At 47.6% G+C, this 14,816-nt stretch overlaps 1 protein-coding gene across 2 annotated transcripts; it reads right to left on the reverse strand.

Annotated features, from left to right (window-relative positions):
• Nucleotides 1-46: 46 nt before the first annotated feature.
• On the reverse strand, nt 47-14,804 carry hivep2b (HIVEP zinc finger 2b). 2 transcript variants are annotated; one of them, XM_057058499.1, is made up of 7 exons: nt 14,578-14,804; nt 4,909-8,796; nt 4,492-4,649; nt 4,197-4,372; nt 3,784-3,882; nt 2,928-3,715; nt 47-2,599 (listed from the first exon to the last, which is right to left on the reverse strand). In XM_057058499.1, exons 2-7 carry the CDS (start codon nt 8,692-8,694, stop codon nt 2,237-2,239), a joined length of 5,370 nt encoding a protein of 1,789 aa, XP_056914479.1. In that variant the 5' UTR covers nt 8,695-8,796; nt 14,578-14,804; the 3' UTR covers nt 47-2,236. The 2 variants fall into 2 exon arrangements, with proteins under 2 accessions (XP_056914479.1, XP_056914478.1); XM_057058498.1 differs by lacking the exon at nt 14,578-14,804 and adding an exon at nt 10,851-11,168.
• Between the last annotated feature and the right edge of the window lie 12 nt (nt 14,805-14,816).

Genomic DNA, 14,816 nt, shown 5'->3' on the forward strand with positions numbered 1-14,816 from the left:
GTGTTCAATCTGAAGAAAAAAGTGAAATAAGCACCAGCACACATCATTGGGTGAGTATATTTTAAAACAATTTTTGAATTTAATCTGAAAAAAGTAGAGCACCAAACAATAAAGTCCCCATAGCATAAAAGAGGCACTCTGTCCTGACTAGTTTTGATGCAAATCTTTGAACAACAGATTGGCTACTGAGGATTGTTTTTTCCTTCTTTTTTTCCTCATACAAATCTTAGCTGAGAGGTAAAATGATTTGTCCTCTGTGAGTTTTACAGGGAATTTCACAGACATGAGAGGCACAATGCAGATCAGTAAATATGGATACACAATAAATTAAAAAAAAAAACACAATCTGAATACACACTGTATGCCAAAGCAAACTGAAAGCTTCGCTTTCCCTTCACATTTTTCCAGCGTTCTGCACCGTTCATCACCACAAATAAAGTCACATAACCGTGAAACCAAAGCTACATACGAACACAGAAATTAAAGCAGTGCACCTTTAAAAGATTTTATGTAAACATGAGTGAACAAAGTGTTTTCTGACACTGAAATCCGTCCTCAAACTGGCAACTTGAAGATGCAAATACACTTTTGTCCTTATTATTATAATTATTATTTTTTCCTAAGGATGAGACACACGGTGTTAGCCATCAACACTGTGCTATTTTCGCCCTCAATAAACCTCCATTACATCAACTGCAGACATTTTACCTCTTAAAGAGATACAAACTCTCTGCATAAAAAGTTTTCAGAATTCAACACTGCAAAAATAGTTTAAATAATAAAAATACACGTATATATACAGAGACGTAATGCATTTGGTAAATGATTAATTACATTTTGAGTAGTAATAGTCACCCAACTCACGCTGTCAACATCATAACTTTAGTATTACAATAACTGATATCAATTCATATAGATACACTTGAACTGCATGAAAACACACTACTGACTGATCATGATAGCCCCTTGAATTTGTGTGCAACGTGTTCGACGACATGAGAAATGTGAAAACAAAAACAAGTGGAATGTTTCAAAAAACCACAAGAGAGCACGACACGTTTTACTCCCCCAATATTCACCGACTAAGTCGTCTGAACGTCAAAGATCAAAGGATGAAAGTGCATCATAAAAACTCAGAAAACTCTTATGGTCATCTGGATAAGAGAGAGCCAGAGAGAAAGAGAGCGAAGAGAAAAAAATAATAATAAAAGCTGTTTATAGCAAAGACAGGAGATCAGAAGCAATGCCAGCGTGGTTCACTGCATAACTGCATCACTGCTGCATAAGTACAGATATACCATATAAATAGTAGTCAAATATTTACCAGTATCAATAAGTGCTCACGTTCTAATATATAAATACATCTTACAGTATTGATAATTACATATTGACTTCCTCTATGTTTGTGCAATAGCAAATCCCATGCATCTTTACCAAGAGAAAAACCACAACATTAAGAAATAAAATGTAGAGATTGTTTCACATAAGCTGCGTCCGTCTCATCTGACGGAACAATAAAGAAAGAAAACAAAGCTCTCCCGAGCCACAGCGCTGAGACGTCTGAGTAAAGTGTACCTCTGCATTTTCTTTTTGTTTCCCCTCATTTGACAGCAAAAAACAGAAAAAAAAACCCTCCTGGTGATGACGAGAAGCAAAATAAAAAGGCACAGACTGATGCTGCTCGATTAGAAGCACCAAACGGCACAAGCGTCTACTTAAAATCTGATAAAATTTGGTCAGACTGTTCGATATTATACATAATTCTCCCTTTTATAAATAGTCTTTATTTACTGCACTACTGCGTCACACCTTGATATGATTACATGAAACAACAGTCTATTTTCAAAGTACACGGACCATAAAATACACTGTTTGTATGCATCTAAGAAGGAGTATATATTAAGGACATCTGTACAGAATCCATAAATAGAATTTATGTGCAATTGTATGCAAACTACTGTCAAACAAAGGCATATCAGCTTAACATTTTCCCATATTGCACCTGCACCCAATCACGGTTCTCCTTCCTACCGAATATCCTGCTGCTCGTCCAATCAGCTCCATCAGAAGCACCTCATCCTCGTTGCTCGGACGTAGAAGCTGCCTGCAGCACGTGCAAGACCAAAGTGTTATTATATTGCCTCTGACGGGATAACGGTGAGGTTATGTGCCTAAAGGGCTGCAAATAAAGTTGCATGTGTATCAGGGGGCGAACGGACTGAAAAACAAGGGGCTTTCAGTGAGGGTCCTCTGCAGTAATTTTCAGTGAGGCGATGGCTTTCAGGCAGGTTTGGACGTTCTCCTCTTGAACGCTGTCCTTAACGTCGAGGTTCTGGTTTCTGACATCCTCTCCCTGGACAGATCCCTCCCTGCTGCTGCAGCACTGGCCCTCGCTGCTCTCGGGGCTAGGCGCCGCGGAGGGGGCGGCATCGGTGCCGGAGGAAGGCGGGGAGTGCAACATCTGGAGGCCTCCGACGGGAACGAGGGGGAGCAGGCTGCTGGCCTGCTGCTGGGAGTGCAGAGGGAGGTGGCTGAGGATGTTCTGCTGATGGGAACTGGCAGCAGCAGGCGGAGCAGAAGCCAAGTTGCTCCTTTGATCCTGAAACAACATGTTGGCAGAGTCAGTGCTGCAAACAGTGGCCAGAATTTAGACCCAGGAACTGAAGAAACGCCATGCGTTTCAAAGTGAAATTCCTCTCCCATACCAAACTTCTGATGTTCAGAAAAAACCCTCAATTGTCAGGTGTAAATTTTGGGAACCCATTAAATGCTAATTTAAGCTGCACCATTTGAAATACTGGTTGAGTTCCATCTGAAGACAAGAACACATGTGGGATGCTGCTAAAGCATCTCCACGCTGGAATTTACTGTTTTAAGGCAGCAAAAGCTCTCCTGCTAGTGTGTAGAATGCACGCCATGATACTGACCATTTCCACTTCAAAGGCGGCTTGCTGTTGAGCCATCTCCATCTTTGCCTGGTGTCTGATTTTATCGCCGCTGCCTTTGTGTTGATGTGACCCCCTGCGTGGTGAAACCGCCCTCAGCACGACTCTCTGCCGGCCTCTCATTGAGGCTTCTCTCTTCCCGGCCAGGTCCATTCCAGGAGACATGGGACGCTCCATGGAGCCTGGGGAGAGGTGCTGAATCGTCGTGAAGCTGGGTGACCCCGCTCTAATTGGGGAGGAGTCCCATCTGGGAGAAGCGCGACCTCGCGGGGAGAGTTCTCTCCTTGGGGACGGGTAGCGCAGGCGTGAGGGGGAAGGCTCCCTGATGGGTGACTCCCAGCCAGGAGAAAGAAGGTAGGAAGAGTAAGGGTCAAACAGGAAGTTGGTCTGGTCTGGAGAGAGCATGGTCAGAGAGTCTTCATCCATGGACTTCTCCCGCTGCTCTGCAGCGAGAACAGTTTGTTGGTCCAATCCCGTCTGCCTGCCAGACGACGGTTGGCGGAGTTCGGCGCTGGGCAGGGGGCCCATGGAGCAGCTGTGGACCGAGGCGGTGGCTGTGATGGACAGAGACACACCTCCGCACGACTGAGGACTGGTGCTTCTGGAGCGCAGTTTTGGAGTGGAGTCGCCATCGTAGTCATCGTCCTCGTCGTCATCTTCATCGACTTCATCAACCTCTTCATCCATGCCGTCAGAGTCCTCCGCATCGGAGAACTGGTGTTTGGTTGTGGCCACCAGCTCCGTTTTGGACTCTTGTTGGACGTCATCCACTGTAAAAGACATTCAAATTAGATTTAATCCTGTTATTTGCCAGCATGAGACACCATCGGGATCCTACCGGGTTCCTGAATATCGGTCTCATCCATCGTCATCGACACTCCCAATTCGAGACATTTCTTCATGTGTGCCTTCGACTTCATATGTTTAGTCAGGTTTCCTAAAAGTATTAAACCAAGTCAGTATTGTCACCTTTCAAACATTAAAACACATGAAAACACTTAAACACAGCAGCAGACTCTGAATTAAATCCTTTCGTTCTGCACTGTGGTCGGTGTATTAAATGTGGTTTCAAAAATGCACATAGGAACACTTATGCAAAACTCAATAAAATAAATAAAAAGGAAAACAAATGTATCGCTGGACAGATGTGATCATCACCGGGCGACGTTGCTATAATTCTGTGTCACTTCCTGTTTTATTTTGAAGGGCTGGCTATGTTTGGAGTTTTCCTTTGTTGTATCGCCACCTCACCTTTAGTCTTGAAAGCAAAGTTGCAGACCCTGCATATGTACGGCCTCACGTCCGTGTGGGTCCTGATGTGTTTTTTCAGCATGCTGGGCTTCTTACAGCGGATGCCGCACTCTTCACAAATGTATTTCCCCCGGCCTCGACCTCTGACGTACACGTAATCTTCGTTGGATTTATACCTGAAAGCATTACAGAGTGTTCTATATACAGAATATACAACCAAACGTGGGGCGCAGATGCAGGTTTTGCGCCGGCGCGCAGCAGAAGATGTGTTCTGATTGTTAATCTTTCCACTGACCCTCCCTCGAAGATCTTGACGCGAGTTGGCACCGCCTGGTTGGCGGAGGCCTCCCTTTCTTTCCACTCCTCCTTGCTCGTTTTTCCTCTGCTGCTGGTGTCTTTCACCTTCTTCCCGTAGCTGACGTCCACCTCTTCTGTCTCCGGTTTCCTCGGCAGCTGAGTCAGATGAACACACGTTTTGTTAACATCCGATTTAAGTGCACCGTTATTGATGGTAACGCGATGCCTGCAACCCCACCTGCCTCACATGGCTTTACAAATTTGGTTTTGCTTACACAAACAAGAGCAACGCGATCTCCCAGTTGTCTTTCATTTGATGTGAGTAAACTGCAAATATTGCAGCGAGATGCATGAAATGGGATTTTTGTTTTCTCCCCGATAATAATCGTTCAGCAGTGATCAGTACATTCCTCACCTGTTCGATGGTCTGTCGCCACAGGATGAGCGATGAGACCAGCTTCCCCGTGCCAGGCTGACACATGGTGGCCATGGTGTAAATAACCTTGTCTCCCCTCTGTCTGGACCTTAACAGAGCCAGGACAGCACTGGTGCTCATCTCAAGCGGGTTGGGGTTGTGGGAACTCACACACCAGGTGGCGTATTCAGATGAAAAAGGGGCGCTGGCGTGTGAGCAGCTCGGCTTGGTGTAGTTGAGATAACACCAGCTCACACCTGTCGTCGTGCGAAGACTTGGAAACTGAGATAATTCCTTCGAATGCTCCACGTCTGAGATCAGCACGTCACGACCGGGGACCAGCTGCGCCGCCATGTCCATCTGCACTGGCTTCTCCTTGCAAACTTCGTTGACTGAGTAGGGAGATGAGCTGCTTTCCATAGCTGAATCGAATCCACGGTCTGTGGGCTCTGTGGCGTTTTGTTGGAGCGTGATGTATTTACCCCTGCAGGAGTCATCTTGGGCCTGCATCTCAGACCTGCGGCCCTTCTCCTCGCTCACATTGCACTTTCCCAACTCCACAGCGCTCAGCTCCTCTACAATCTGCCCAAACATCCTCTCCTCTTTTACACGTTTCTGTTGCTTGACCTCCATGAAAATGTCAAGGCTGCTCGCGGGGGACAGCATCCGCTTGTTTGCGCCGCCGCTGGAGGCGTTGGTGGTTGATATAGTCCGAGAGGTCAGAGAAAGAGGGATGCCCGTCTTCAGCTTAGCAGATGACAAATCGAGGGCTTCGACGCTAAGGGTGTGTGTCGACGGCGTCCTAGTGAAAGCTAGCACACCGTGAGAATCGTGAGTTCCAGGCAAACGTGCGGCTTGATTCTGAGAAGTGGGCACAGTTGAGGTAACGATGTCATACTGATTGTCGAAAATCTGTGATACCGAAGTGTAAGTGATACTGCCGTAGGAGGGGACGTGTGTCTGTATTCTTACAGGAACTAAGAGGCTGGGATGTGACGGCTGGGGAAATGTATTCGCCGTGGAAAATATTGGCAAATTCTGTGGCAGAACAGCGACCGTGAAGGTAGACGAGGTACTGCCGAGATACTGCGGAAACGCTTGTGCTGGGACCTTTGTGACCTCGGTGTCCATATTCAGAGACTCCTGTCGCACCAAGTTCCCCCTCCTCTTGTCCCTCACAGCCTGGTGTCCAGTGTTGATGTCCACTGGTCTAACTTTGGATGTTGGAGAAAGACTGCCATAGTCAAATGATACGCTGCGTACCTCTGGGAACTCCTTACGCAAGTTACAGGGCGCCTGTTCTGAGGAGGAGCGTCTCATTTCATGTTGTTGACGCTGGGTAAGCACAGGGAGGGTGTGCCCACTCCCCGGCACAGCTAAGAGCTCTAGGGGTTTGCCAAATTCATCCTGCCTGGCTGGAGACACTGGCTTCAAACTGTCCTCCCTGTCAAATGAGAAGGTGGAGGAATAAGATAAGTTGCTGTCTTGGCTGGGGCTGCGGGAGAGACTGGTGCAGGCCGACTCAAAACTCGATTCTCCGGAGGAGTGCTCGATGTCAGCCAAGCGTAGCCTCTTCTTCTTTGGAGGGAGCTTTTCTGGAGGGAATTGTGCTAAGGTTTCACTCCTTTGAGGCCACTGAAACTCTTCCACATGCTTCTCTGGCTCCTTCACCTGCACCTCTGGAGCTTTATCTGGACTGTCAGGCTCTACGGTGACCCTGATTTCTGGGACTTGAATGTTGGGCTGCCGCACCAGTTTGGGCCCTATTTGAAATGACTGCTGTAGCCTACTATCGCTCTTCTCCATCTCATAAGGTTCTCCTGCATCCATAGCTTGGCATTCCTGTCTCTGCCCTCGATATTTGTATGGTTCTGAGTGTTCCGATAGAGGTCTGTTTATGGAGTTTGTGTGCTGGATCACAGAAATGACATTCCCTAAAGTCCTTCGACCAGACAATTCAACGCTAACTGATATGTCCATGTCACACCTGTCCATCTGCATACTTGTGAAATGTCCTTTCCCTAATGCCATAATGCCAGCCACAGCTTGTTTTACATCATAATCTTTGGCCGACTCAAACATTTCCTCACACTGCTCGTCATGATGCTCATATCGGCCGTGCAACTCTTCCTCTTCCCGCTTCTCCTTCCTGCGTTTCCGAGTTGTCAATTCCATGGCATGTCTCTGATGGCTCATACGGGATGCCACAGAGGGATGATTTTCCATTTCTAATCCTGAGGGTGATATGGCGGTTTCGCTAATCTTTACGTGACTGTCGGCGTCTGCGTGGCCCTCGTGCGCAGAGAGTTCGAAAGCAGCCTGTCGCCTGAGCCTCCTCATGCTCCCACTGCTCGTTCTCTCATCAAACGAGTGGCTGCCTCTGAGGGCTTGAGGCATCGTCAGACACACAGCTGAGGATGTTGGCATTGAGTTGCTCCTGATTAGAGTCGCCACGTCAGAGCTAGCATCTAACAGCGGTTCCGTCGCCTCCTCTCGGGTGAACGACTTTGTGTTGATTTTGATTGACTCCACTGTGTCGTTCTCTTGGGTGAAAACACGGGAAACCCCTTTTTCCGACCGTTTCCCGTAATATTCGCTAGATTCGGCACTACAAGCCACAAAATTGGCTGTCTGTTTAGGGCTCGGTCTGTAGCATTTCCCAAACATTATTTCTTGATAGGACTTTGCGTTAGTGTTTGGAGGACCGGTCTGGTGCTCAGTACTCTCGGAGCGTGAAAAATAGCCGGAGTCCGTGCTGCCCTTGCTCGACTGACTCGGTAGGGACAGATTGTGTTCAGAGTCGCTGCTTCTTTTTTCAGAAAGGCGAAGCGCAAGCCTCTGCTTGATGGTGCAAGATTGAATTGCACGGCTAGCCTCGGCAGCGGTAGGAGGCGCATTGATTTCCTGGGTCTGGGACGAACCATCCTGAGCTGACATCGGTGTGGCTCCCTTTTTCTGGGCAATGAGATTCAGGACTTTTACAGCAGTGTTATCTGATCCCTCCACTGGAGAGTCCAGCAGCAGCAGCGGATCATTAAGAGTGTCCTCATCCGTGTCCGTGCTTTGCTCTGCATCGGAGAACAACTCTCCTTCTCCTTCAAAAGACCCCTGGTCTGCACTGACAATGCAAGAACCAAGTTCTGAGAGTGGCACCGCACCGGCTTTGACTGAGTGAGCGTGAGACTTTCTGTGTTTGTACAAATTACTCTTGGTTTTGAAGGAGAATCCACAGGGAACGCAAGGGTAGGGACGTTCTCCAGTGTGTGAGCGAATATGTTTCTTAAGCACGCTGGGCTTGGCACATGCCCTCCCGCAGTAGTCACAAACATACTTGCCGGGCTTTTGCGGTTTCTGTTCCACCTTAGCCACAGCATCTGACAGCAGATCCATCCCTGAAAGGGGACCCTGTTGTTGGACATCAGGCGAACCGGTGGACTTCATGTGAGAGGAAGGTACCAGAGAAGGAGCAGCAGCGAGGTGGACTGCTGCCTTTACTCTGCCGGTGGGAAAGGTTTTTGTCGACTGCGGTGGATTTGAAGATGCCTCATACTCTCGATGGCTTGTGGGCTGAATTTGGGAGTGCTGATCTACTAATTGCAGTGATTTCCCTGAGTCAGACATTTCTTTGTAGCCACATGTATCAATGGCTTGACCCTCTTGAAGTGGTTGCCACCCTTTTCCTTCCAATTCGAAAGATGGATTCCTTTTGCTTTGAGCTGCCTCTGAGGTGAACTTTTTCTGAGGAACATTTCTGTCCTGAGCCTCAGTAATTTCAAGTGATTCCATGGATCTACCGTCACTTTCCGTTTGGGATCAATCTTTAAGGAGACTGTGATGTAACTGTGGTGATATCAACATGCATGTGAAGTGAATGCAGGGAAGGGTCATCTGAAAGAAAGCAGACAGAATTGGCAATTAGATGACTCCAAATTGATGAGAAATAGAAGTTAAGAATTTGACCATTAGGATTGTTCTTAACTCCAAGATAATTCCCTTCCCAAGAGTCTTTCCCAAATGTCCAAGCAGGATGAAATTTAGAGCTTGATGGAAATCTCTCTTTATGAAAAGCAAAAAATAAACCTCATGTGAATTCTGGCAAGCTCTGGTAAACCCCTTTGCACGAGCAGAGAGATGAACAGGTATAAGATGCTTTCACCATAGTGTGCGTGTTGTGAGTGCGGGTGAGGAGGAGATTAAGAACAGCATTATCCTGTTTTTAAACAAGCTTTGCAAAAAATTTCCAAAAGTTTTGTCATAATCATGACCTTCCCAACATCTGTCAACACTTAGCCTAGCTGCAGTCGTCAAAATATCCACTTTCATATGTGCGATAAAGCGCTTCAACAGTAGTGCCAGTTGTTAAAAGGAGCATCATGTTCGCGTTGTGTGTTGATGCGTGCCAGCACAGCCAGGCGTCAAATCAAGATGGGTGAGGATGAAGTATGACGGGTCTATCTGCGCCCCTTCTGCTGTGACACGATAGCAAACAGCTCTAAAATAATCTGCAGAACTCTTTAATCCCCTGACAGGATCATAACATCTCCAAGTCTCCCGCCTTCTGCAGGATTTAACCTCACCGTGTCTCTGTGCTGAGCTTCATCACCAGGGCTGTCCTGTATGTAAACAGACATCATCATCATCATCCTCCCCATCATCATCATCATCATCACCCCCGTGGTTGGAGTGAACTGCTTTCGCCACTACACTTTGGTCTTCCACCATGGGGATGGGTCTCTGAGGACACGTCATTTCTATCTTCTCAGTATCAAACGCCGTGTCCTCCCTAACGAGGTTATGTAAGATTATCTGGTCCAAACCCTCTGAGTTCCCCTTAATTAGGACATCTCCAGCTCCCTCTTCCTCCCTCTCCCCGCACTCGCTGTCTTTCTTTGTTAGCACGCTGCACACTCCTCAGGCACAAACCAAAGAATTCGAAGCCAAGGTGACTCCTGAGATGAAATGCAGCTCTCGGGATGATAATCTCCCATTTGCATTTTGTTTCTTTGCTGCCTGTTTTGACTGTAAGCGCTTGAGCAGCTCTGCCTGCCGACAGGTCTGAGGGCTCTTCTCCAAAAAGAATACCGAGGGTGTTTAAAGGATGGCGAAGGCGGCTTCAGATCGGAAAGATCTGTCGTTTCAATGCAGGCTTGGAGAAGTAAACAAAATGACAGGCTGGCAAAGGGGAACAACATTCTCAGGCCTGGCGGAAAGCTCTACTTCAAGGTCGATTTGACCTCATTGCTTAGTTTCCATCGTTGTTGAGCTACAGAATATGGGTGCAGAGTGACAGCAAGATAAGACCCTCAGAAACGAGGCATACCTTTGAACTCGGCACGATCAACAGGGACCAGAGCCCACACATTCCAAGCCTCACAGACAAGTCTCTCAACGCACTTTATTTTTGTACCGAGCCCCAACCGGCAGATATTTCACCGCAACTGTCTCTTCTCCCGGCAACAATCATTAGCCTTTACAAAAATAATATGACACAGCAGCAATGACGTGCAACAACAGGAGGCAGGTGGGTGGCAGTAGGTGTGTTTCAAGATGATGTGGGCTGACTGAGTTACAGTATGAGCACATGGATGGAGAAATTCTGAAGATTTATTACAGCGACAGCATGTGTGAGGCACATCCCTTCTGCTTTCAAGAGAGAGAACAATGAGCAAACAAATGCTGGCTATAGAGAGCATCGTTATGCTGCTGCATTACATCAGAGGCTAATTTGCCCATTAAAGGGAACGGTCATGACAACAAATCCATAAATATCACCAGCAAACGACCGGTTTCCATCACCCGAGACGATCGAACCCTCTGACAGAGCACGCGAAATCTAGCGAGCCCTCAGCGAGCTCCGAATGACAGAGAGCGCTCAAACTGATGGGGAGAGAGCCTCGGCTCTGACAGCAGCTGACATTCAGACATCAAATCCTCATACAAACCTGACATTTGAATAGTCCCATGTCCCATATCCACGGTCACATGTGCCGCTCCTCATGCTGCATAGTCCAAATCCCCGTTCTCCTCATGTCTGCGCGACAATACTCAAATAAATTAGCGAGATAAAGTCCCATCAGTCATGAAGCTGCTGGCTGGCTGGGTGTACATTAGAAGATCTATTGATGCGAGCTAGTCACCAGAGAAAATACCCAACCGTGACGTGCGGACGCAGGCACAAAAATAGCAAAGGGGCCCTGGGAGGGATTACACAACAGCCCACGTTAAAGGACGCTTTTCCTTTCCCCCCACTCTGCCTCTCTCAGCAGCAGCTGCCTCACACTAGAAGACACCGAGAGGGGAGTCAGATATCATGATGCAAGGAGCTAAAATCGCCTCTCCCCATATCAGAAGTAGCATTAATCATTCATGTCAACCTGAAACATTGTGATCTGGATATAATAACATCCAGGTGCACACCATCTTGAGCTAAGGCGTTCTGAGCCAGTCAGACAGAGCATGTGAGCAGAGATAAACATGCAAAACTGGCGAGCACTTTGCAAGGATAATGACAGGTTGCGACAGCTCTGAATGTACATTTCCTACGGCAGGATCCTGTTGGGTTTACGCACAGAGGGGAACTCAATGAAAATGTGGTGTTTGGCTGGCTGCGAGGGCGCTGCAGAAATGAGACATGCTCTCTGAATGCTTCAACACCCACAGCCCGCTCACTGGCAGTTCTTCCCGTCACGATCGCGACAGGATTCTGCTTTGTGAATGGAAAGAGTCGTGATGAAGGCTGTCATTAACAGGGGAGCGAAAAAAGAGAAAGAAGAAACTAGGACAATGCTGCAGATTATGTCGAGCTGCACAAACTCCATCCTGTGAATCAGTGATATCAGATCGGTCTGACATGAGACAACAGCTTCACAAAGATATTCAAATTATTTTTTCAAACCTTAAAAGCTCCTTTTTAAGTTGCATTAAAAAAATCCCATTTAAAATCCAAAATGAATGTGTCTTTTTTTATAGATAATTGCGTGCAATCATGTGGTACCTTCAAATTAAGTTAGGTTGCCATTCCATTATATAGATTATATGATATAATCCATGATCATAATCTTTTAACCCATAAATTAAGATGTCCATATGCACAGCACCCCCCCCCCCCCCCCCCCCCCCATGGTTCTGATGGTCCCCCCACCGGCACAACAGTCTGCCAAAACCCTACAAAAACTACTCAGGTGTGAGATGAGCAGTGATAATGAGCTCAGTGGGTCAATCACCTGAGCGTGAAATCCCCCCTGATCCCAGTTCGATCGGAGTAGCTCAGACCCAAAGGGGCCCCGCTTTGTAACCGACACTGCTGTGAAGGGGGGGGTCACACTCCCCAGTCCCAGGTCAGTCTCCAGGTGAGAGCTCATTTGAATTCACAAATGTGTGGGTGAATTTTCAAGGCCAGGTTCACACTTTCAGCTCTTCAGCCTGCTCCTCTCTTCAACAGGTTTTTGTGGTGCGGCAGCACTCGTTGTCTAACCTGGAGGGGGGGGGGGGGGGGGGATGTCATTGAAGTGCGCCAGGGCATGGGGGGTGCCTGGGTCAGATGACTGGTTTCAAGTGGCATCTGCGTGAGTGCCACGAATGAGGATTTGCGAGCAGAGCACTGGACACCGTTAGCCGCCGTGTTGCTAATCTAGGAGGTTAAAATGATCTGAATGGTTGCGGCCGAAGTCGCTTCACTGTTAAATGTTGTTTACTGCTAGAATGTGAAGTGATTTCTGCCTGCATGTGAAACAAAGTGAGTCTTTTCCCTCAATAAGAGGACCCCACCCAAGTCATTTGTGTCAAATGTTGGCCTTTCAGCACAATATAATTTACAGAACTAAAAATACTTCACCCTCACTCGGGCCCACTCGTGTGGGCCAACGGGTGACAACAACTGGACGCCTCTATGAATAGGAGTCCTTGATTATGGCTAAGACCTGCCCGGCTTATAGCATACTGCTAACAGCACATCGTAATAATGCTAAAACCTGACTTAATTTGTATCCCCTGACTACGTAAGCTGACCTTCCTTTCCCGGGAACAAATTTTCAGTTCATAGCAGCAGAACTTCGCCTCCCATTGGGCCAAAACGCAGTGAATGCAGAGGCAGAGTTGCAAACAGAGCCTCTCCTCAGTGTGGAACTGCACAAAGCTATTATTAGATATCACCTCTAACAAGCCAAAGATGAAGCTGAGGCTAACTAACTGCACTGCAGCTGAGATCCATTATGTTGTATTCAGTAGAGGAGCCACGCTAAAATGGCTGATACTCAATGTGCAGTGAAGGTCAAGTCGGCCGGCTCTATAAATATAATGGTCTGTCCCCCAGGATGTTCCACGCTGCATGGCATTTCCACTATCTAAAGCCGCCCCACCGCTCTCCATACAGGCTTAAATCTGCCACAAATGTACATGCGATTGAATGCCACGCATGCACCTGACTGCCAGGAGGCCTCTAACGATATTAGGGTAAGAACAGATGACAGAGAGGACGAGGCACCCGCAGGCAGTGGGGATGTTCATGAATGGAAGGAATGTATTCCCTGTTGGTTGCGGTGGCCGCGCACTGCGGGGACGGACAAAAGAGCTGATACAAACACCAATTCCCTCCACGCAGGATGCCTTCACCTCACACCGGATGCATCATTCACAAAAATCCACCTGATTTCACCCCACCTTTACCCCCCCCCCCCCCCCCCCCATCATCAATCAGAGCCAGCCTTTCATCTGCCTTCACCAGGCGCGCTTATGTGCCATTATCGCAGCAGTACCTGAAAATAATCTGACATGATTGTGTGTTTCCATGGCAACCGGGCCCACGTCTGTAGCAGTTTCCCCACTTCCTGTCTACATATGTAATTACCAGCAAAGATTACAGCGCCGAGACCGGAGAAATGAGCGGAGAAGTTTTTCTGCCACACGGTGATTTAAGATGTGATCATGCAGTGTTACAGGTTATTTTTACTAAGGATACAGGAGTCAGGGCACATCTTCATGGAGTCATTCATAAAGAGGCAGCAGAGAAAATACACATACATCACAGACAGTTCCTGAGAGGGTGGATTTTGATGTTATTATTCGAATTTGTACATATTGTGCTTTAAGTAATTGGGGGAATCCAATCGCTATTTAAAATAATCAGCAATTATTCAGATAATTTGAAGCAAAACATACCCCCCATCATTTGATCATTTGCTAGTTGCCAAGCCCGAGGTTATGAGATAATCGTGGGTCGATCAAATGAGCTATCGAGCTATTTGAAATATATATGTCGATTCAGTTCACTACCGGTATATATTAAGTCCGTGGTGCCTTTCTTCGACTTCTCTGAATATGTGCATCCTCACGTCTCTCTGTTGTTGTTTATTGTGGATCAGCTGTCATGTGCAGGGCCTAAGCTGGGGAAAGCCTGCTGACGGGGGGGTGGGGGGGGTATGCAGGGACGTGAGAACCCCTTGCAAACCCCCCATCTGCACGTCATGGAACATTTGCAGAACAGGGACCTCCCACCTGAAAGGCGTGCAATAGACAGCAGACACAACAGAGAGATCGTCCCTGCAGCGGACGCACCATCTTCGGTGACGAGAACACCGCTGGCCGCTGTAGCGGAGCGGCGGACGGGGCTCACAAAGCGGCGGTAAAACACGGCGTGGCCGCGGTGCTGCGTGTCGAGGAGCAGAGACTTACCGAGGAGGAGGAGATTTCATTTCACCGGTGCCGTTCAGGGCAGGCGTGTTCACCTGGGCCGGCTGTCCGCTGCAGTAGAGTTCGGTTTGCGCCGTCAGTGCTTTAAAATGTCCCGCACGACTGGCGCGTTATTACACATGTGTGCAGCAGAGGGCGCTCATAATAGTCGAGCAGAATACAGTATATATGAAAAGAATTTAAAGAAAATTTAAGTAAAACTCAGTGGTCAAACCACGAAA

The sequence above is a fragment of the Takifugu flavidus genome, chromosome 16, assembly GCF_003711565.1.
Source record: "Takifugu flavidus isolate HTHZ2018 chromosome 16, ASM371156v2, whole genome shotgun sequence".
Taxonomy (NCBI): Eukaryota; Metazoa; Chordata; class Actinopteri; order Tetraodontiformes; family Tetraodontidae; genus Takifugu; species Takifugu flavidus.

Bases quoted from the DNA above. Each gene is read 5' to 3' on its own strand.
- hivep2b (XM_057058499.1), bottom strand. From the start codon at position 8,694: ATGGAATCACTTGAAATTACTGAGGCTCAGGACAGAAATGTTCCTCAG. The intron at 4,650-4,908 runs GTGAGGAATGTA...CATCTGACTCAG, and splicing joins GGCGACAGACCATCGAACAG to CTGCCGAGGAAACCGGAGAC. The intron at 4,373-4,491 runs GTCAGTGGAAAG...TAATGCTTTCAG, and splicing joins GTCAAGATCTTCGAGGGAGG to GTATAAATCCAACGAAGATT.